General features: G+C 50.3%; 1 protein-coding gene and 1 long non-coding RNA gene across 3 annotated transcripts; one reads left to right on the forward strand and one right to left on the reverse strand.

The window, feature by feature from the left end:
* Positions 1-11,463: 11,463 nt before the first annotated feature.
* On the reverse strand, positions 11,464-17,817 carry VSIG8 (V-set and immunoglobulin domain containing 8). Its single transcript, XM_081307441.1, has 7 exons — positions 17,439-17,817; positions 15,533-15,708; positions 14,892-15,093; positions 14,549-14,770; positions 13,655-13,774; positions 13,024-13,219; positions 11,464-12,146 (listed from the first exon to the last, which is right to left on the reverse strand). Exons 1-7 carry the CDS (start codon positions 17,641-17,643, stop codon positions 11,873-11,875), a joined length of 1,395 nt encoding a protein of 464 aa, XP_081163567.1. The 5' UTR covers positions 17,644-17,817; the 3' UTR covers positions 11,464-11,872.
* Positions 15,537-18,962, forward strand: LOC308656400. Of its 2 annotated transcripts, none has more exons than XR_014023717.1 (3): positions 15,537-15,658; positions 17,518-17,664; positions 18,832-18,962. It is a non-coding gene; the product is annotated as an uncharacterized lncRNA (long non-coding RNA). The 2 variants fall into 2 exon arrangements; XR_014023718.1 differs by having other exon boundaries at positions 18,795-18,942.
* Positions 18,963-22,709: the final 3,747 nt, after the last annotated feature.

Raw genomic sequence — 22,709 nt, forward strand, 5'->3', positions numbered from 1 at the left:
GACATTCAAGCTGCATCCAGCAGGGAGAGTAAGAATTAATAAAACAAAGAGTCTGAAGTGCCTGCACTCTGAGGAGCCAGCAGTGTGGAGCCCTTCTGGAAAGACCTTGGCATCTGTGAATGCACGAGGGAAGTCCCCATGGCCAGAGGGTAATAAGCAGGAGGGACCCTGGGAGGAGACAACAGCAGAGGTCAAGGAGGGCCTCGCTGGACATGGTTAAGATTTAAATTTTAATTATAAATGTAAAAGGAGGCCACTAAAGAGCTTTAAGAAGGGAAAAGACGTGATCAGACTTTGAAAAAAAAGTAGGAGAATAGATTAAAGTAGGGAGACGGGAAGCAGGAAGATGAAGTAATTGCAGCCAACCTAGCAGAAAATGACAGTAGCTTGAAATCAAGATGGACACAGGGAGAAGAAAGAAGTGGGTGGGTGCAGGAAAAAATATATGGGAGCTAGAATAGGCAGGGCTCGGTAGCCTCCGTTCAAGGAGGGTCAAGAATGTCACTGGGTGTCTGACCTGAGCAACCAGGCAGATGGTGGTGCCATGCACATAAACCGGATATACCCACAGAAGAGTACATTGTAGGGTGAAGTTGAGAGCTCATTCATTGCTTTATTTATATTTATGTTATTTATGCATTTGTTTTTATGGTCCTGGGGATAGAACTCAGGGGTGCTCTACCACTGAGCCACATCCCCAACTCTTGGTGATTTTATATGCGTCAACCTAATAATTTCCATGGACGTTTACTTGTGGGGAAAAAAAAAAAATCCTGTGCCCTGACTCCACTCCCAGCTAGGACAATGGATGGGGACGTGCTTATAATCAGGTAGGTTTTCACACTGCAGATCTGCCAGGTTCCTTCAACATGAACCTGAGGACAGAGGGACTGCAAGATATCTTTGGGTGGACAGAACCTCCCACAGCACTTTCAACCCCAACTGGTCCAGGGTCATGGTGTCCTGGTCAACTCCTTTGTCATCTGGCCAGAATTCTGCATACCAATTTTTAGAAAGTTCTGGAACATTCAGAACCCAAGATTCATAATGGTGGGGAGTGCTCGAGCTGCCTCAGTAGCCATGTGGAACTGTCCCTGATCCCAACCCTCCCCCGGAACCCATTCCACCTCAAGCCTACCCCTACAGCATTCAGGGTCCCACATGGAGTGTCCAAGTGGAGCCCCTGATGCTATTTAAGGGGGTTTTCCCAAGCAATGACAGTGACTTGGTCAGGTGGGTACGGTCAGACACAGAAGCCACAGTGTATTACTCATTGCAAAAGAAGCTGGTTTTCTAGATGCCATGACTGCTCCTCAGAGGTAAGTGGAAAGGAGCTGCCCCAGAGTTAGGAGGCTGGAGAGAGTCGCCATTGCTGGACAGTGAGGAGGGTGCTTCTTATTATAGACCAGTACCTGCTAGCAAGGGGCTACCAAGCACAGGGCTGGAGCAGGGCTGAAACAGGCAATGTTTCTGGCTATCCAGCCACTCTGGGCTACAGATATCCTGTATCCTTCCCAGGGTGAATGGGTTCCATGCAGGAGGAGAAAGCAGAGAGTCTGGGCCATGGGGCAGGACTGTTCCTAGGTCTGCAGAGAAGAATTCTATGATCTGTCATGTCTATTCCTAGAAGTTGTGTCCATCTGGCCATCATTGTCCCCAGTGATTGTACTCCCCCCTCACTGCCCAGCCCCCTAGGAGATTGTCCAACCATCAGTTTGAGGGATGCACAAACATCCATCACTACCACTTCTCTTTGCCTCTGGGGGCCAGCACATCCTAAGTGCTACCATCAGAGTGGCCTCATTCCTGCAGGGCTAAATCGACCATGCTCTGTACACTGAAGAGAAGAGCAGTTCTCTTGCACTGTCTGCTTTGGAGAATCCTGGGGAAGATGGAGAGAAAGCTGGAGTGTTGGAGGGATGAGGCTTCAGTGGGCAGTGAGCAGCAGAAGTAAGGGCCTTTGGTCAGGGGCCAGATGGCCTGCTGGGAGCACATTGGTGGGCAGGCACACCTGACTCCTCTCCTCACTCCAGCCCTAGCTCTCAGGGGCCTTAAGATGGAGGTGACAGCTATCAGCAATGCCCACTCACTCTCTGCATTCCAGACTGGGCTCCTGTCTGTCCCCTGAACGTGACTTAGTCATGCACTTTATCTCTTTATCCAGGATCTTCTCCCTAACTCCCAGCCCTGGCATGTACTCACTGATCTATCTTGCTTTCTAAGCAAATGATTACAGGCGCAACCCCAGGCACTCCTACTTGCAGAAGCCTTCCCCCCGAATGATCTCATAGCATGGACACTTTCCAGGGAGCTGAGTCAACAATTGTATGTATCATTTTTAAATTTCTCCAAATGCATTTAAAGATATCTCTTGGGAGACTGGTTGCTTCTGGAAGGATCAGGTTTAATACCCCAGTCCTAGTACTCACATGTGTAAAAATACATCACCAAAACATACTTCTAACTAAGTGAATGCAGAGGGTGAGGAACATGCAGGTGGACAATACATGGCTACTGTTCAGACGTCCCTCCAATGAGGAAGCTAGGAATCTCAGGTTAGGCAATTCCTTTCCAGGCAGGATAACCAAAAGGCTGGACTTCGACAACCCTCTGAACATCTTAGGAAATTCTCACCATCCATGAACAGATTGGGCTGCTTCTCACTAATGTCTTACCTTCTCAGGGGCCATGACCTGGGGATTAACTCCTGTTGCAGGTGGTCCAACTCCCCCATCCCTTTTCTTTCTTTAACACAACATTTATTCTCCTTGGGAGGCTGAGGCAGAGGATCACAAGTTCAAGCCCAGCCTGGGAAACTTAGTGAGACCCTGTCTCAAATTTTTTTAAAAAAGAGCTGGGGTTATAACTCAGTGATAGAGTGCTCCTGGGTTCAATCCCCAGTACTGCAGGAGAGGAAGGGAATTAAAAAATATATATATTTATTGAGTGCCTCCTACATGCCTGGCATTTTTTAGGAGCTTAAATACAATAGAGAATAAAACAGACCAAGATTCTTGCCTTGTGCTACCTCCTTGTAGAACCGGTAGGAGAGGGGAAGAAGGGATGAGTCCATCAGCAAAAATCACAACAAATGAATTATAGACCATGTTAGAAGGGAATGAGTGCTGCAAATTAAAGAAAAAAGTGGGGCATAAGGGCAGTGGGTCTCCTTGTACCATTATTTAAGGTCAACTTAAATAAGGTGGCTGTAATAGGCCTCACTGAGAGGAAGACAGGCAAGCCAAGATTTGAAGAACCGAGGATTTAGTCACTGGGGAGTCTGGACTAGAGCCATTCTGGGCAAAGAGGACAGCCAAGGCAAAGGCCCTAAGGTGCTGGAGAAACGATCCAGTAGCAGGAGTGGAGAAAACTAGAGAGAGACAACTGATAAATCAGGTCAGAGAGGTGACAGAGAAGGCCTGGGGACCAGTGTAAGTTACTTGACATTGAGAAGTCATTTTTGAGGCTTGAGCAGAAAAAAAAAAATGATTTAACTATCACCCTGGCTTCTCTTTTGAGAATAAACCGCAGGCAGAAAGGAAGCATAGAGACCAGCCTGGACGTCCTTGCTGTAACCCACCCAAGAGATGAGGGTCGACTGGGAGCCCCAAGGTAACGGGAGAGAAGGTTGGATTCTGGCCCTGCTCTGAAGGCTGAGTCAGTAAGGCCTCCTGACTGGTTGCATGTGGTCGGAGGAGGTAAAGGACAGAGGCACCATGAACTGAGAGCGGGGAGACAGTAGAATAATTTACGGTTGATCCAAGGTAGTTTTGGGGACGTGTTAAATTTCAGCTGTCTGTTAAATATGTAAGCAGAGCTGGTCAATTTCCTATAATCCCAGTGACTTGGGAGGCTGAGACAAGAGGATCCCAAGTTTGAAGTCACCATAGGCAATTTAGTAAGACCCTGTCTTTAAAATAAAATTAAAAATCTGGGGATGTAACTCACAAGATAGAGTACCAGGCTGGGGTTGTGGGCTCAGCAGTAGAGCACTCGCCTAGCACGTGAGAAGCCCTGGGTTCAATCCTCAGCACCACATAAAAATAAAATAAAAATATTGTGTGTATCTACAACTAAAATATATATATATTAAAAAAAAAAAGATAGAGTATCACTGTGTCCATCCTTTGGACCAATCAATCAATCAATATATATCCAAGCAGACAAGCATGAAATGTAAGAGAGAGCCCTGGCTTGGGTGCCTAAATATGGGTGTTATCGGCATACAGATTTTAGGTGGCTAAGTAGGAAGATGGGGTAGCTGGGTGGGATATGACTCCTAGCCCTTCACTGTCTCAGGCTGAGTGCTCCATTCCTGGAAAGGCTCATGTTTACTGAGAGGAAGGAATCAGATTTCTTCCCAGGAACAATGTTATAATAACAGGTGAGGCTCCTGACCAAGGATCTTTTGCTCAATTTTTTAATAGCACTGATCAGAACATGGCATCTCCTCAGGTTCTTAACAAACCATCAGTGAGAAACCTGTATTCTGTACAGGAAAGAGCTTTGACAGAGTCGACTAGTCAGAGGAACAGGGACACCATGACCCGCCCGTCGACATGGCAGCTTGCCCTCACCTGAAGAGCCGGAGCACTAGGGACTGATTCACAGGCCTACCTGGCTCTGACTGTCCACTGTCCTGGAAAGCAAGCTACACACGCACTTTTGAGATGAGTCTGGGCTGGGCATGGTGGTGCACTCCTATGACCCCAGTCACTCTGGAGGCTGAGACAGGAGGATTGCAAGGCCAAGCCTGAACAATTTAGACCGTGTCTCAAAATAAAAAATAAGAAGTTCTGGGGATGTAGCTCTGTGGCAAAGTGCCTCTGGATTCAATCCTCAGTACAAAAAAAAAAAAGAGAGAGAGAGAGAGAGAAAGATTTAGGAGGATGTTTGGCTCGTTCCACACCATCTACCTGAAGTCATCATAAGCAGTGATAAAATAAAATATTTTATATATATATTTATTTAATTTTTTTTATTCACCCCACAATGAAATAAGAGGCTCTAGTATATACTCTATCCATCACTCCAATTTTTCACTACCAATTCAAACAGGTGTTGGTGTTTCAGCACTGGGGATTGAACATAGGGACACTCTGTACTGAACTGAATCCCCAGTATTTTCTATTTGATTTTCTTTTTTTTTTTTTTTTTTTTTTTTGAGACAGTATTTCGCTAAATTGCCAAGGCTGGCCTCCAACTTTTGATCCTCCTGTCTCAGCCTTCTGCGTAGCTGGTATTACAGGTGTGCGCCACCACACCCAACTCAAAGAGAAATTCTGAGCTCAAAAGGGAGTCGATGTTCAGAATGGAAGAGACAGGGCCCTCCTCTCAGGGGAAGTCCAGGCTGAGGGAGATGAGGAAGGACATAGATAATAAAGGACACACCCTTTCCCTTGTCTGAAAGCAGGGAGAGACTGAGATAATGGGACTGGGCCAGGCCAAGCCGGCTTCCTGTGGAGGCGGGCCAGGAAAGAGGAGGGAAGGGAAAATGGACTTGGTCAAGGAGCTGAGGCAAGGTGAGGGCCGAGGCTAGAGCAGGCACTGGGAGCCCGAATCCCAGCCTTTGGAGATAAAGGGCCAAAATGCTGCAAGCAGACAGGCAGAAGACGGGGACAGGCCAGGGGATGACAGGAGGAGAGTCCCCAGATAGGGTGTAGATCTGCAGAGGGCTGGAGGAACCCATTTTCAATGCCGAATTGATTCCCATGAAATTAAAGAAAAGCTATGTGCACCCCGTGGGGAAGGTCTCTCCTCAGCTTTGGGAAAGTTGTGTGGATGTTACCAGAGTCCTAGACCAGAGGCCTGATTCTGGGGTCCAACAAATCAGGTTCAGCCACTTGTCCCCGCCTCCAAAAACAAAACCAAACAGAGAAAACGTCATGACGAAAAGCAGGAAAGATTTTTAATCAGTGTATTATGCTGGGAAGAAGAGTGGACCCACATCCTCAGCCCTGTCTTGGAGGGTCTAACAGTGAGTTTGAGGTTTTATAGAAAGGGGTATGAGGGTAAGGGTTGGGGGTTTGTCTAGCTGGAGGATTCGCACATCTGCCAAAGCAGTTGATCTTGATCAGGTAAGGTCTGGTCCATCATTATTTTAGGGTTGACCAGGTGGGCCCTTATCAGAATAACAAAGTTGCTATTACCTAGAGGTATGGCTTGTCACAGGACGTTTGCCAATGAGACTTATTGTCCCTGGAATCCAAAGTGACTCAGAGCAAAGGAGACAGATGCAAATAGAGGCAGAGACACCAAATCTTTTAATCCTGCTGTTAGCTACCCATTGAACATTCCTGGACAAAGCGAAGACACTAAGACTTTAGGAATGACCCACCAGGCCTCCCTGGTGTCACAACCAATGCTTCAGAGGGCACCCCAGCTGGATTCTAGGCCCAGAGGGCAACAGGTATCTCCTGAGTTCCAGGAACTGAGAGCAGGTCAAAGGGGAATGGCACAGGAGGACACACCCTGGTCCAGGGAGGTGGCCCCAAGGACTCTGGAAGCTTATCCAGGACTCTGCCAAGCTTGTGTTTCAGGCACTCCCTGTTATTATTAGTATCACTATTACTAATGAGAATTCTTGTCAATATTAATACCTGCATGTGACTCCAGGCTTCCTCAGAAGTGTCTCCAGGAGCCAGAAGGGTGGCATACTAGTTCTCCTACTTCAACACCTGCTATATCCCTGCTATATCCCATGTTTCCTATATCCCATGCTCCTTTGTCCACATGATGCAGTCTCCATGCTCAATCCCAAGGCTTCATTCTTCCTGCTCCATCCCCCTCCTTTTGGACCTCCCTCTGCCTCCAACTCCCACCTCTGTGTGGCTAGCTCTATGCCTCCAGGCCTGTCCTCTTATGGGAGATGAAATTATAGATTAGGGATGTGGATCAGCCATTTGCTGGGCACCCACTATGCACCAGGCTGTGTGATATGCACATCACACAAAATAATCCCATCGACTTTTCGTTTCACAGATGAAGACGTGGAGATTCTGGGAGTTAAGTAATTATGAACTCAGGTCTGTCTGACTCCAAAATTGAGGCTCCTATGCACATCTGGGGAGGGGAACATGGCTCACTCACAAATTTTTCTTACAATTTTCCTTTCTTCTTCCTTCTTTTCTATCCCCCATTCAGGACCCACCATCATCTATCTGACTTAGAGGTTCCGCCCCATCCTCCTTGGCCTAATTTCTGGCCTTTGTCAAGGGCTTCAGTCTCCTTCCTACTGCATGATGTCCCATGCCATTTGTCTTTTCCAGAGCAAACATGTGGCTACCAAAGACCATGGTCACAGAGGGGTGGCCGATGGCCATCTTGTTCACTCTCCTGCAACAGGCACAGTGGCCACACCTAAGCTCCTCAAGATTTCCCAAAGCCACCTCTCCTTCCCACCACCCCGCTTCCGTTCAGCATACCCTTCCTGGCCCAAGCAGCAGCAAGGGAATGCAATCAGGTTTGTTTCCATGCTCCAGGAATAAAAGAAATGATTATTCCAAATGGGCTGGACAGATGAAGAATGTGAACTCCAGAGCAGGGTTTCCCAGGCTCTCACCAAATCACGGTGACAATCCAGGAGAAGGCTCCTGAGGAAGCTTGGAACCAGGGTTAAAGTTTTTATCCAGTCCCCTGCCTACTGCAGCCCACAGCCTGTGCACATCGACGTTAGTAGTTTTCTAACTCTGGAAGGATAATAGGTAATTACCCCAACTCTCTTGTTCCAGTGAGTCTGAAGATAAAATTAAGTTCCCTCCCCTAGTCACCCCAGTTTGGGGCTGTGGAATAACTGGAATGAAATGGACATCGTTACATTTATTATCTCTATGTAGCTATGTCTAGGTAAGCACTACTCGAAAAGGACTGCCTAGACAATTCACCGGAATTCCAACGGCTTTGAGAATTTGGAGATTAAGAAAAGATGGCTAGAAGATGACTTCCTAAATCTGGAGTGGAGAATCAGAGAATGAACTGAGGCAGCAAGGACTCAGAAGTGTCTCCAGGAGCCAGAGTGGTGGCACACACTTTTAATCCCAGGGACTTGGCAGGCTGAGGCAAGAGGATCTCAAGTTCAAAGCAAGCCTGGGCAAGTTAGCAAGACCCTGTCAAAATAAAAACTAAAAAGGGCTGTGGATGTAGTTCAATAGTGGAACACCCCTGGGTTCAATTCCCAGTATGGGAAAAAAAAAAAATAGAGTCTCTAGAATGAAATTCCCAAGGATGGATACCCTGGGAGGCAAATTCATAGAAATTCTACGGATGATAAATTAGGTTTCTGATGACTATCCAAGAGTGGCCTTGGTTCCCAAGGAGATGTAAATTACCTCCCTAATTTGTCAGTGGCCAAAGGAATTATAATTAGCCCTGGCAATTCTGAGGAGAGATGCAAAAGGCAGAACTCGGAAGAGCAATGGAGACACTTCAGGCTGTTTGTGTCTCTCCGGAAATACAGACAAAAATCAGAACTATCTTGAGATCCCCACACTTGAGGCAGCACTTGTATACCCAGTCTTCCACTTGACTGTGGCTAGGGCCTGGATAAGTGTCTCTCAAAGGCTAAGTGGTGAATAGCCTACGGTGCTATTGGGAGAGAGTGAAAACTTTCCTTCTTTCCTTCCTTTCTTCCTTCTTTCTTTCCCCTCCCCCACCCACCCTTTCTTTTCCTTTCCTTTTTGTGGTACTAGGAATTGAACCCAAGGGTGCTCTACCACGGAGCTACATTCCACATATTTTTTTTTTTTTTATTTTGAGACAAGTTCTCACTAAAGTTGCTGAGGATGGCTTCAAACTTGGGGTCCTCCTGCCTCAGACTGCAAAGGCCCTGGGATTATAAGTGGGTGCCACTGTACTCTGCACGTGAAAACTTTAGTAAGTAGAGCTACAGGGAGGAAGTTAGATCACGAGAGGTGCTCTAGAAGGGGACGTTGGGACCTTGGCTCCTTCTCTTCCTTTTTTCCTCTCTGCTTCCTACCTGCCATGAGGTGAGCATCTTCACAGCCATGATGTGCTGCTCTGCCACAGGCCCAAAGGCAACTGGACCAGGCAACCATGGACCGAAACCTCTGAAACCATGAGCCAACAAAACTCTTTCCTCTTCTGAAGTTAATTATCTCAGGGATTTTGTTGCAGTGACGCAAAGCTGACTAACACCTGGTGACGTGGTCCCAAATTTTGCAAGTCAATTGTTAAGTGCAGTCGCTGATTAAAAGTAAAGTATTTAAGCTTACAATTAAATAAGTTAATATTATTAAAACAAAGGTGGTAAGTACTGAAAACTCATCCTGATTTGATTATCTTACTACAGTTCTCTATTATTTAAGCTCTTGAGGCTATTCACTTTTATTCTATCTGAATTGTGGAAATACTACAACGGTCTGCTACTTCCATGCCACTAATATCAGGTTAACAGTTGAAAAGAGCCACAGTAGGAATAATTTACATCATCGAGCTTCAGCGATTCTACCAACCAGAGCATCCCTGCTCACCTCCCCACCCCAAGCCAAAGCCACTGGTGAATATTTATCACAAGTGCCCTACTCCAGCATTAAACAAGGTTTCAGACAAGAGACATGAACAAAAAAGAACAAAGTGTCCCTGCAGCAAAATCCTTGGAACAGAAAGCTCCCTTCCTCTCGCCCTGGGACTTTGAGCAGGGTACCGGCTACAATTTTGGCTTTGGATTTAAGTACTCCCCTGGCTTCCTGCCTGAGCCACCCTAATCAGAAGTTGTTTCCAGATTCTCTCTGAAATCTCAGCTGCTTTTGAATGGGCTGAGCCATTGCCAGAGCCTCACTGTTTCCACCTCTCTGGTGAAGGCTAAGTCTAAGCATGGCTTCCTGGCTCCCAGAATAGGGCAGATAATGTCACTCAGCATAGTCCATACAGCCAACTGGTTGCCTCTGTCCCTTTGCATCTTGCAAGAAGCTGAGCTAAAGGAGCGCCAGGCTGGGAGCACCCGGCTGGGAGCACCCTTTCTGGGTCAACCTCATCAGCCCCCTGCCTTAGGGCAAAGTGTGCCAGGCTCAGTGCCCTGCTGAAGATCTAAATCTATCTGTAAACAAGACATCTAAGACATGCTCAGAAGTATGACCAAGAATGTGAAAGGATAAAGGGTTCCTGAATTTTTCTGTTCCCTACCTGTTCAGTTCCCTTTCCTGTAAACCCCTGCCCATTCCCCAATCACCCCATCTCCAAGCTGCCACACCAGTTGTCTCTGGTTCTCTTTGTCTCCCCACTATCTCATTTCTCCTCCCAAGTTCTGTCAAGGCAAATTGAGCAATGCCATTGCCTCTTAGCAAATACCCAAGCCATCTCCAGCAATTCCTGCTTATGTATTACCAGGCAGGGTTTAGGGATCCCTAAACCCGATACTCTAGAACCCACACATACCCCATTTCAAGTTGCCCTAGGGTAGAATCAGAAAGAATTTGGAAGACTGCCTTCTTTTCAAAAGAAGAGAGACACAAAAGTATCAAGGCTCTCAGCAAGCAGGTGGCTGGGGAAAGACTAAATGTCCCTGAAGTACTATTCACTTCTGAAAATCCCCTACCTCTAGACCAGTCAGGTGTCCAGTTCTATGTCTCTTGAACTTGGCTGTATGGAGGACAACTGCTTAGTTCACAAGAGGCAGCTGAATCGGAAATATGATGCTCTGGACTCCCTGAGAGTAGAACTTGGACCAAGAGATAAAGGCTATATGGTTCAATAGAAGAAATGTTCTATTAAATATTGGCAATCAGAGGCTGAATGACCTGCTGTGGGAGATAGTAAGCTGCCACAGGAGGGACATAAGAAGTTGGAATATCCTTTGTCAGGGATGCCACTGAAGGAATTCAGATTCAGAGGAACAGCCTGATGTTCTGGAGTTCAATATTTCTAGAACAAATTCTGAATTACTACATTTATTGCCTTGATTGAGATAGCTAATACTCCTGAGCTTCAGTTTCTTCAAAGTAAAAGGTGAATAAAGATAAAATATTTAAAAGCACCTGGCACTTAGTGGGTGTTCAATAAGTCTAATTTCCTTCCTATAAATGGAAGTTTGGGTTAGGCGGCCTTGAGGTCTTCCTACCTTCACAGACTCTGAACCTGTTCCTGGCTGCTGAGAAGGAAAGCATACCTCTGGGAGAGAAAGAAGTCAGGGTTAGGTAAATGAGGGGAGAAGACAGGAGGATGCTGAGAATGATCAGGAAAATCTGGAGGTCACCTCTGACAGTCCTGTCTCCTGACCTAGTTTTAAAGTCCACCACTCTGAGGGACCTCGCTTCCCCACAGTATTGTGAAGGCGTAGGTTTAGATGACCCCTTCCAGAAATGACTCCCCCTATAAGAAGGAGAAGAGAGGACGGTACAGGTATGGGGCAGGGCAGCAGAGTACATCCCCCTGTCCCTCCACCCCATGCCCGCCCCTCCGTGTGACACGACAGCCACCACAGTCTTAAAGCTTCTTTATTGTGCTAACACTGTTGCCTCAGAGCTAGGATTTCACACAAAAACAATTCAGGCCAGACTCCCACCCACCCGGCCCGGGGCCCTCTGCTTTGGCTGGGAACACCCGACCTGCGCCTCTTCGGCTCTCGGAGACTGACTCCGCCAGCTCTTTCACCCCTCAGCCCACGAACCCCGCCTCTGGAGCCTCCGGGGTGCAGGAGGGCTCTGGACTGCGTTCCTCTGACCTTCCCGCCCCCTCCCAGTTTGGGGGAGGAGGCTCTGTCGAACTACTCTTTTCCGGAGGGAAATTCCTCAGCACCCCAGCGCCAGGCGGTCTGGGAGGAGCGAGGTCTGCGCCGGCCCGAACGTGTCCCCAGCAGCAGGCAGAGAGCCCCACACCCGCCTCCCGGCCGAGGAGCCACCCGGCGCCGGGCGCGCGCTCACACTAAAAGTCCGTCCTTGCCCAGCTGCGGCCCCTCGGAGCACTCGGCCTGCTCGGCGCTCTTGACCTTGACGTAGACCGGGGAAGGGCCTGCTTCGCAGGCAGCTGCGACGGTGCGGGGGGCTAGGGCCACGTCCTCGGGGCCGCCGCAGGGTGGAGGCGCGTACTTGCGGCGCAGGGAGCGGCTGACGTTCTGCGTCGGGTACCCCAGGAGGTGGGTGACGCGGTTGCCGCGCCCGCTGGCCTTGCACCCTGGCGCTACGGCGTCCTCTCTGTGGAAAACAACAGGCGGGCGGGTGAGCAGGCTCCTCCGCGGCACGGCGTGGGCACGGCCTGGGCAGAGCTGGGGGCTCTTGGCAACCTCTCGTCTCCCGCACCTCCCTCCACCTGCCCCTCGCCTCTTTCCCTTGACCTCAACCTACTCTCCTTTCTGCACCTTCCTGGGCCGGCGACCCTGCAAGCGATCCCAGGTGCCACCGTCCCATCTTCCAGACAGGACTTGTCCACACGTGTTCGAACAACCCATCCAGGCGCCCTCCGTCTCTTTGTGAAGTTTCGCAGAACTATCACGTCTAATAGGGAGGGAGCCTTACAATTCTGGGAGCTGCACTCCCCTAACCTTCTCCACTAACCCTGACCTTGCACACTTTCTTCTCACCTCCTACCCATCAGTCTTCTCCATCTTTCCCTCCATCCCCAAGGCATTGTAATCATTAGCACTGCTAGTCTGGTTCTAGTTTTATTTCTAGTTTGCTTCTAATATAAGTTATTAGCACTATTCTTAACTCTTCTTCCATAAGCAGGTCAGAGTTCTCACCGGCGCCACACAAGGGAAACGGAAAAAAACCGTAGGCCCTGCCCTCCAGGAGCTTACAGTCTAGACAAGACAGACAGAAGGGTGCATAGGCTGGAGAGAAATGGAGGGCAGGGGAGCAGAGGTGGAGACTGGGAGGGGAAAGGCGGGAGAGAGAAAGCCATGCGACGAGGTGCAGGTCGACATGCTGCAGTCCCAGCACTCCGTGGTGATGGGTGGTGATGGCGGGCAGGTTTGGGGTGGGGTTCCCAGCCGGCGGGTGGCAGGCAGGGGTGAAGAGGGCAGGGCGCCGGTCCCCTGCGGCACAGCAGCATGCAGCATGCATCAGGTTTTACCTGATCTCACTAGCCAAGTCGCCGCCGCAGGCCCCTCCGCCGACCCCGCCGCCGTAGCCGAAGGCACCCCGGGCGCCACCAGACCCGGAGCCTCCGCAGCAGCAGCAGACGAGCCCCCAGATGCCCAGCGCCAGGCAGGCCAGCATGAGCAAAGTGCCCAGTATGGCCCCGATGATCATTCCCACGCGCCGCGAGTCTGTGGAGAGAAACGGAGGGGCGGGGCGGGGGGGGGGGGATCAGGTTTCTGGCAGCCAGATAGATGCCTAACTAACCAGGAGGTGCCAGGGCAGGGATCTGTGGGAAAGACGACTGCAGCCCCCTGGAATTTCCAGGCCCTGGGACACCCAGTGAGGAAGGTATGGGGAGATACAAGTTAACCCCTTCTGTCTGCATGTTTATCCCAGGGTTTCCAGTTATTCTAGCAGTAGAAAGACAGCTAAGACTCCAAAATAGAGCCAAGAGTCTGGGGATGTAGCTCAGTGGTAGAGTATTTGCCTAGCATGTGCCAGACCCTGGGTTCCATCCCCTGTGCCTAGGGTGGTGGTGGGACACACACACAGAAAATAAAACCCAGTTCCCTCCCTCCAGTTCTACTCTCCCAGCCAAGGACCCTCAGACCTGATGCACCTACCTGAGACCTTCACCTCCACCACACAAACACTGTAGCCCACATGGTTGGCCACTGTGCACTGATACAGTCCATCATCCTCTTTGGAAACACTTTTCAACACCAGCTCTCCATTGTTCAGGCCTGAATTGGAGGAGCATCAGAGAGGGATAGTAAGGCAGAGAATCTGGAATCTTACTGAAGTTCCCACAGCATCTTCAGCCCCTATGGGGTAGGGGATGAGATGCCTCTTTAAAAAAAGGGAAGATGTATGTGCAGGTGTATCCACACACACAGTTCCACTCCACTCTCCAGGTGAGCCACCTTCCAGCAACACCATTAATTCACTCTCCCAGCAACACCATTAATTCACTCTCCCAGCAACACCATTAATTCACTCTGTGACATTGGGGGAAATCCCCTGCCTCTCCTCATTTGTACAGTGCAGATAGGATTAGGCCAGAGGAACACTAAGGTCCTTTCTAACTCTGTTATTCTTTAATCATTGATATTGTTCACCTTTTCTATATGCAGAAATTTTATACACCTCATCCCATATAATCCTCATAGATCTCTGAAAGGTAGATATTACTATTCCCTTTCCATGTGGCACAGAGAGGTTAAGCCATTTGTTTGAGACTATCAGCCAGTCAGTGTCCCAGCCAGGATTCAAGCCCAGCTCCTTCCATGGAAGCTCATGTTCCTTCCAAATTTTCTATACTGCTTTTGACTGACTCCTCCACTTTTGCCTTCTCTTTTTCCTTCAATAGCAGCTGATGAGACAGGCCTAGAGGAGCAGTCTCCCACATGATTCCAGGTTTGACTTGGTGCCACTGATGAGCCAGTGAAAGCCCAGCCAGTCCCAGAGTCCCTGATCATTCATGTATTCCCTCTCCGCCCTCTCCAAGGCCCACTCACCTTGATTTATGGAGCTGTGGAATGACTCCTGATAGGACAGCTCAGAGTGGAAGCTGTGCTGGGAGTGGTAGGACCCAGCTCGGTAGGGGTGAGTGTGCCCACTGATCTTGGCCCACCTGTAGGAAAGGGGCTGGGAGCCCCCGTTGGCAAAGCACTTCAGCACCACATCATTGCCCTTTGACATGTGGCCTTCAGCCCAACACATGGGTACTGCAGGTCGAGCTGCAAGAAGGCAGGCAATTGTGAGCCAGGACCCAGGCTGGAGGCACAGCAGGCTCAGAATGGCCAAGCTGCCTTAGCTCTAAAGCCTGGGGAAGGGGACCTCACGGGAATCTGGCCATACCTTGGACAGTAACAATGACCTTCCGGGTGGCCATGGTGGTCTTCTTCACCCGGCACTCGTAAGTGGCTGTGTCGGATACTTGCAGGTTCATGAGGTTGATGGAGGCATCATACTGGCTGGGGTCTGAGGCTGCAAAGCGAACCCTCTGCTGCAGATGGGGGAGGTTGCCATGGTTGATCCTTTTATCCTGGTAACTAAGGAACTGGGAAGAAGAGAGGAAAATAAAGGTGGTAAGACAGGCAGAGCCACAGACGTGCCAACTGCGCTGGGCAATTGATTAAACTCTGAGACTCAGTTTTCCCAGCTGAAAATGGTAATGATGATGCCCGACCCACTGACCTCTTAACAGAATGGGTGAGATCCCTCAAAGAAGTATAAGGTCAGGCTGGGAATTTCTTGAGGACAGAGACCACACCTCATTTTCCCTTTGGAATAGGGTGGGAGGAGGGAGAAAGCCTGGCAAGCTTGATTCCCAGCTGCACAGTTTTTATGAGCCATTTCCTGAGAAGCCTTGGGGTTCTTGGAGAAGTTCGGGGTCTTGGTTTCTTAAATTATTCTCCTTCTCCCCTCAGGATATTGGCTGCCCGACAGGTAGACATCACAAAACACCGAGTAAGAAGAGCCCTGCACCCAGCACTCACCACATTCTCCCTATGCGAGGGGTCTGAGTTGACTTGCATCCACTCAATGTCCAGCCCATTGGGACCATAGTCCTCTGGGTCCAGGATGTAGGGACAGCCCAGCCTCACATTATCACCTTCCGCAAGGTACAGGACCTCCTGGCCATCCCCGTTGATCCGCACAGCAGACAGCAGTGCTAGGGTAAGGGCAGAGCAGACGGGTAAAGGAAAGCAGAGCCAGAGTTTGTGCAGTCAGCTTCAGCCTCTCCTTCCACCGTTTCCTGTCACCTGTCACCCAGGGCTCAGTGGGTCTTCACTAGGGTAATCCTGCCCTAGTGAGAGAGTGTGTGTGTGTGTGCACGTGCGCACATGCGCATGCATATGAACTGGAATAGGCATATCTGTGCATACTTATGTGACTTGTTTATTTATGCAGCAGGGTCTATGGGTGCTTATTGGTCCATATATATGTATATTTTTTTCTATGATTGTGTGGGTTTGTATATGAGTACTGTTTATAAATGCATAGCTGTAATGTATGCTTGTGTATACACATTATTGTGTGCATATGTATAAATATATATACATATGTATATTGTATGTTTATGAGTATTTGTAGCTGCAAAGATATTCATGCACATTACCATGCAGGATATCCACTTACATATTTACATGATAGTGTGGATGTTCGTGGATGTGTGTATGTGTGTGTGTGTGTCTGTGTGTGTGTGTAGGCATGTGGAGCACCAAGAGCGGCTATTTGCTCCAATACAAGAATCTGACTCGTTAAAGGTCAAATGTGGTGGGTCAAACAAGGTGTTCCCGCTCAAAAGCACAAGGATGGACACAATGACTTCTGGGGTCCCTTTCTAGCCTGAGAAGCAGATTGAGTGTGTCTGTGTGTCAGTATGTGTGTACATGTATGGGTATGTCTGTGTGTGTCTGCAGCTCTGTGCCTCTGTATGGTATGTGACAATGTGTGCCTGACTCTGTAAGTGCTCTAAGTGATAGTGTGTACCCTTGGGTGACACTGGGCACTATCAGACAGTGACCTGGCTATGTTCATAGTGATGGGAAGTGGTGGCATCTGCCTAGAACTAAGGCAGCATGAGATGAGCCTTGCATGATGATGTATGGCATTATAGCCCATGTGTCCTTCCCCTTGTATGACTGTCACTCCCATATTCTCACTCCCACTGGGGCCCCTCCTGCCCCTGAGTCAGAGGCAGGTGGGCAGAGTTAGGAGCCAGGACCTGGAAGCTTAGAACTGAGCTCCTCTCCCTCCCTTCCCTGAAGCCCCAAGGCAAGCACTAGCCCCAACCGGTTAGACCAATAGAAGGATAAGAGGGAGGTTGGACCCAGGGCCCCACCCTGGGCACTCAGCACCCTGCCTCCCAGCCTCCAGCAGCACTCCCTCTCCAGGCCCCTCATCCAGCTTGTCCACTCTCCAACTACAGCTTTTTCTGAGTCAGCACGTACTCTGGAGCTCCTGCCCCAAGTCTCAGCAGTCAAGTCCTTCCCTGGCTCAGGACACTTGCACTCTTAGCATCACAAACACAATTATACAGTGTCAGTGTTTACTTACATATTGACACATACCCATCCTTACAAGCTTTCAAAATGCAGCCACATACCCATGCAATCCCCCATCTCTACACACACACAGACACTGTCAGGTCTATACAAACACGGGCGATATTTGCAAGCAAACACAGTAATCCAGAAGACACGCCCACGGCCTGCTCAGAGATTTCATCTGCATCCATTCAAGACCAGACATATCTGAGAAGCCCTGCTTGCCAGGTGAGGCCAGAGAGGCCAGTGAGAGCCCTGGGAACCCCTGCTGGGCCATCAGCCATGCCCTAATGCAGTTAGATTCCAGGGTGACCCAGAGCAGGCAGGCTGGCTGCTGGGGCTCTAACGGGACAGGAGGATGCCTCTTCCAGCCCCAGGCCAAGGGAACACCAGCTCATTCCTGAGATAAGGATCCTAATGTCATCTGCCAGATCTTGGGGTGGCCCAAGGCAATTTAGGGATGAGCCAGAAGTCAGGTGCAAGAAGAGACTCCACCCTGGGAAAGAGCCACTGGAAGCAACCCTCCCAACAGGAAGGATTCTCTTCGCCCACACCATGGAGTCCAGTCAGGCAGGAGGGTAAGTATTCAGGAATAGGGGCTCGGGATGGAGGGATAGGCTGGAAGAAAAGTGTCTCCACCCTGCGTTAAGCTGAGTGTCTTTCTTCAATTGTCCCAGGCCAGGGAGCCTCACCCCAGCTTCTCAATCTCCTTAGAAGCTTTCTCAGCCTCCTCCCAAAGCTTCCAGCCTTTTCTGTACCTCCTCCCCCTTCTTTGGAAGTTGTTCCTGGTGTCTCACCATGATTCCTCTTGCTGTGACACTGAGGAAGTACTTCCAAGGAATGTGAGAGGAAAAGGAGGCTGGGGAGAGGGAAGAAAGCCAGAGGGGGTGAGAAATCTGGTTGGGAAGACTTGGGGAGAGAAAGCCTCCTGAAGGAGTCAGTGGTGATTGTTCCCCCACAAAATCGCCAGGGGCTGGCTACCCTCTAGGAGGTGTCACCTCATTCCTAGTGACTACTCTCAGCTGGTAAAGCCTTTCTGAATTTCCCAGCTGTTTCCAGACAGAAAAGTGAGAGAGGGGAACAGAGGGAGGAGAGAAACGTCACCTCCACAAGAAGGCACTGGTGCATAAATACACACCCCCAGACACACTGCAAACATGGAGATGTCCCAGCACTCCAGAGCACAGCCGGAGCTTCCCGAGTGGGCTCTGCCAACCTCTTCAGACCCAGAGGATGTCACAGACATCCCGCCGTACATGCCAGAATCACACACGTACATACACACGCAGAGGCCGAAATGGTCCCCCCACCCCACCCTCCTTACCCTTCCTACTTCGTCGTAAATCCAGACCCCAGCTCAGTGGCTCTTGCTAGAACTTGCCCAACCTGGGCAGGCAGCCACCACATCCACACCTGATCCCTGCCCTCCAGCAGCACCCCAGCATGGTGAGGAGGCTCTGGAAAGAGCCATCTATCACCACTCTCATCTTGGAGAGGCCACAGACCTGGAACTCTCACAGCACACAACGGAAGAAACATATCCATCCAGATTTAGCCCTTTCAAGGGAAGCAACTCCCCGGCGCCATGCTCTGGCCTAGGGAGAGCAGGCCCTCCCACTACAGAATATGGTGAAAACTGAGCCTTCCCAGGCTCCTCCTCAACCCCCACCCAGAGCTGCTGCTCACCTGACTCCTACCCCACCTCCAGCTCCCGTGGGTTACTCCAAGCCAGCCCCATCCTCCAGTTCACAGCACCAACGCTGCACGTGGAGCAGCTGCACATGTGTGAGCCCCACGGGCCTCAGACACCATGAAGAGCCATGCAGAGACCTCTGCACACGGACACTGCCCCAAACCTTCAGGTACAGGTTCTCCTGGGGAGAGGCTCCCCTCTTGGCAGTATCCACACCAGGATGGTAGCAGGGTGAGGGTGGGTGGTCCCCTACCAGAACCTTGCAGGCCACCTTTGAGGCTCCTCTGGGAGTACTTGCTGCCCTTTTCCCGGCCCATCTGGCCTCACGCTGGGCATCCCTGCCCACTGCCCAGCCCCATACCTGGGCTCAGGCACAGGAGTAGAAGTTGGAAAGCTCCTCGAACCCCCATGTCTCTAGGCTCGGTATTTTTCCTCCGCCTGAGGTGGGTTCCCGTGGCTGGTGGTGGTGGGTGGAAGGGGCAGGTGGAGGGAGGGGGAGCCGAGGGCCCAGACACTGCCCGGGGTGGCAGGAAGGTGCAGTGAGTGCCCAGCTGGGGAGCAGCCAGAGTTATTTCTATGGGAGGGAGGGGGCCTGGTCCCCGCCTTGGGGAGGAGCCCCAATAACCCTAATTAGCGGGGTGACAGGATGGCCTACCCAGGCATTACCCAGCCCTCACCCAAGCTCTTCCCTGTCTTGAGAGTGGCACAAGGCGGCCAGCGGGACTTGTAATTAGGCACCTGTTAAACCTCCACTTCCTCCTGGCCACGTCCTGGGGGTGACAACAGTCGCCCCATTTGACAGCGTCCACAGAGCTCCGCTCACCACTCATTTGCTGCCTCCTTCCCTAGGGGAAGTGGGAAAGAGGAAGGAGAAGCCAGGCTTGGGGCGCAGGCGGGGTGGGGAGAGGCCAGGCCGTGAAGAGTTAACACTCACCGGGGAGGGGCGGGGTGTTCTGACACACCCTCCCAGCTGCAGGCCCAACTGTCCAAGTCCCGCCCCCTCCAAGCATCCCAGACCCTCCTGGAGGGACCCTTTCTAGAGGGAGGTCTGTGAGAAGGTACTCCAGGGAAGGAGAGCCTTCCCCCAGGCTGGGACCCAGGACCCGAAGGAAGGCCTGGCAGATGAAAGGGATCCGGGAATGTCCAGCCTCGGATCTTTCAAAGGGAATAGGGCCCCCTGAGCTGAAAGAGGGAGAGGAGGGGTATGTGAAGGGACAAAGTCATCCCCTGCAACTGCACCCCCACCCATGCCTGACTCAAGGACTCCACGGGCATGGGGACCCCTGGGAACCAAAGGTGTCATGGGGGACCCAGGCCCTACGGCTCACACAGATCTACAATGGTTCACTGAGGATTATAAAGATGGACCAGGGCATGTGGAGGGAGGGAGGTACGGGGTTGGGGTAAGGGAAGGAGCGGCCCTGGTGAGGGAGGACTGTGTGAATATGTGCACCCTCACACCTAACAGTGTATAGGTGGGAGGGAGGCAGGGTGACCGTGTCACTGAGTGAGGCTGAGCTCCTCTGTATGGGCTTCCCGTGAAGGGTGCCTTGGTAGCCTGGCTCCTATGCCCAGGAAGAGCCACCAGGCCTGAAGAGTTCATGAAGACCTGGTATGAACTGAACCCTTGTGACCAAGGACCCCCGTGATCTTGACTGGTCATCACGGTGACTAAGATGGCATAGTCCTAGGAAGGCTGGAATAATTGGGGTGGGTAGGGTCTCAACCAGCCCGAGAAAATAGAAGGCTGGCTCTTGCTTTTGGTCCCCTCATGCCTCCCCTGGACTCCAGGACTGCTCCACAGGAGGAAGGTCACGAGGGGCCCCATGGAACTGCTGGACTTCCTTCAAGGAGCCAGGAGCCCCCCCCCCCTTATCCCTGACAAGGACAGAGGGGGAAGAGTTATGGGGCTCTGGGATGCTGTTGGGACCCACCCCTCTGGGAAAAACAGGAACATTAAGGAAGCAAAGGAGTCCATGCGTCTCTAAGTTCCAAACCCCTCTACCTGAACTCCCAACAACAACAGGGTGCTCTGGGGCTTCCCAGACGTACACAGTGAATATCCTCATTTCCTTATTTATTTTGAGTTTTATAGGATTGTCTTGTGTCCTCTGGAGAACAGGGATCATTATTTCCATTTTACAGATGGGGAAACAGAGGCCTGGAGAAACATGAGGATTTGGCTTAGTTGATACCGCTGGGGCCTAAGTAGGAGACAACCAGACATCCTGACTCTTGGCCCAGTGTAGTCCAAAAAAAAAAAAAAAAAAAAATGGCTCCATGAGAAGAAAGCGTAGAAGGGCAATGGTAGGGGAAGGGGATAAAAGGTGGGATGAGGAAATGAGAGACTGAAAGGAAAGGAGTGAAGGGAGGGGGTTTTAATTGGGTTCTGAATTTGAGCTGATGTTGGAGTTGGGGTGAAAGCTGGAAGTGGGATTAAGTGTGGGGTCAGTTGAAATTATAAATGAGGTTGAGGTCAGGTTTGAGGTTGGGATTGGAGCTTAACTTGGCATTAGGGTTAAATTATAGTTAGAACTGAGGCTAGAGTTAGTGGCTGGGATTAGTGTTATGATAAGGAATAAGATTTTTAGCTTCATTTACAGATATGCTTAGGAATACGTCTAAGGCTAACCTGAAGGCTCAGTTGAGATTGACCTAGGATTAGTTACAACTGGGTCAGAACTGAGTTTAGGATTTGAGTTAGAATAGGCTATGGTTAGGGTTAAAACGTGCGTTAAAGATATATGAATGGAGGATTCCCAGTAATCAAAAATGATATTTTATTTATGATACAGAAAGACATCAGCTTCCGTCTGCTAAATTCAGGTTTGGCTGGAATAAGTCTGGGAGAATTCCAGTGGTACATGATGACTGGGATCCCAAGATTTGGGGGAGGGATCCCAATGTTCATGAGTCCATCTGTGGGTATGAAGTAACTTAATCCCATAACAAATGTAACCTCTGAAGACCTGTTCCACCACCCACACTCATGGTTTGGTCAAACTCCAATAAAGGCACTGGGAAGGGGATGCAAGAAGCTATTGGTAATGGAGGGAGCTCAGACACCAACTTGAACCAGAAGACAAGGCCCATAGGAGGGAGTCTTACTAGAGGGGAGCCCTGGTTTTGAAGCAGGAGATGGGGGTTGGGGAAGAATAAGGACCTAGGTGCTTCCAGAAGAATAGCCACTTTTCAGGAGACTATAAAGGGGGTTCTCAAAGCCTAAAAAATCAGCGCATCATCATTGGTCCCCTTGACCTACTGATGGCTAATTGCCTCCTCCTTGCAATTTGGAGCCTATAAAAGAAGCTGCTAGCCTTCTTGCCTTGTGCCTTGAGCCCTGCAGGGTTTGGGGGGAGTGGTGATAGAGGGAGGGTACCGGGGATAGGTCCAACCCACAGTCCTCTCCCTGGGAGACCAGCCTACAGCCCATGCCTGTCTCTCTGGGCCATCCTCAGTAGGATGGGCCCCAATCCTGGGAGGCAGGCACCCTACTCCAACTCCTCCTTTTCCTTTCCCCCTATCCAGTCCCCACTCCAAACATTCCATTTCCCTGCCCACTTCTTTTTCAGGTCCCATAAAAGTCCAGGCAGATCTGAGAGTATTGGATTTCTCTCTCTGGGGGGAGGGGGAGTGGTGGGAAGAGTAAGAAAAAGGAGGAGGAGGAGAGGAACTTGGGAGGAAATAATGATTAGTTAAGGGGCAAACACTGAGACCATCAGAAATACATGTGGCATGAGAGACTCATAGGAGGCAGAAGACTCCAGATCATAGCCTGGAACCCTGGGAAATCTCTACCTTTTCGGGGGCAAAGGGCTCCAGTTTGAATGGCATTTGCTTCTATTCTAAGACATAAATAGAAAGTCTAAGACAGAGACCTAGAAAAGAGTGAACAGAGACATAGACGAGGAGGAAATAGGCAGGATAGGG

Source organism: Spermophilus citellus (genome assembly GCF_964194105.1).
Source record: "Spermophilus citellus genome assembly, chromosome: 9".
Lineage (NCBI taxonomy): Eukaryota > Metazoa > Chordata > Mammalia > Rodentia > Sciuridae > Spermophilus > Spermophilus citellus.

Coding starts and splice junctions, on each gene's coding strand:
- VSIG8 (XM_081307441.1), bottom strand. CDS start 17,643: ATGGTGTGGGCGAAGAGAATCCTTCCTGTTGGGAGGGTTGCTTCCAGT. Junction 15,709..17,438: donor GCTGGAAGAGGCATCCTCCT/GTCCCGTTAGAG, acceptor CCCTTACCCTAG/CACTGCTGTCTGCTGTGCGG. Junction 14,771..14,891: donor GGTCATTGTTACTGTCCAAG/GTATGGCCAGAT, acceptor GCCTTCTTGCAG/CTCGACCTGCAGTACCCATG.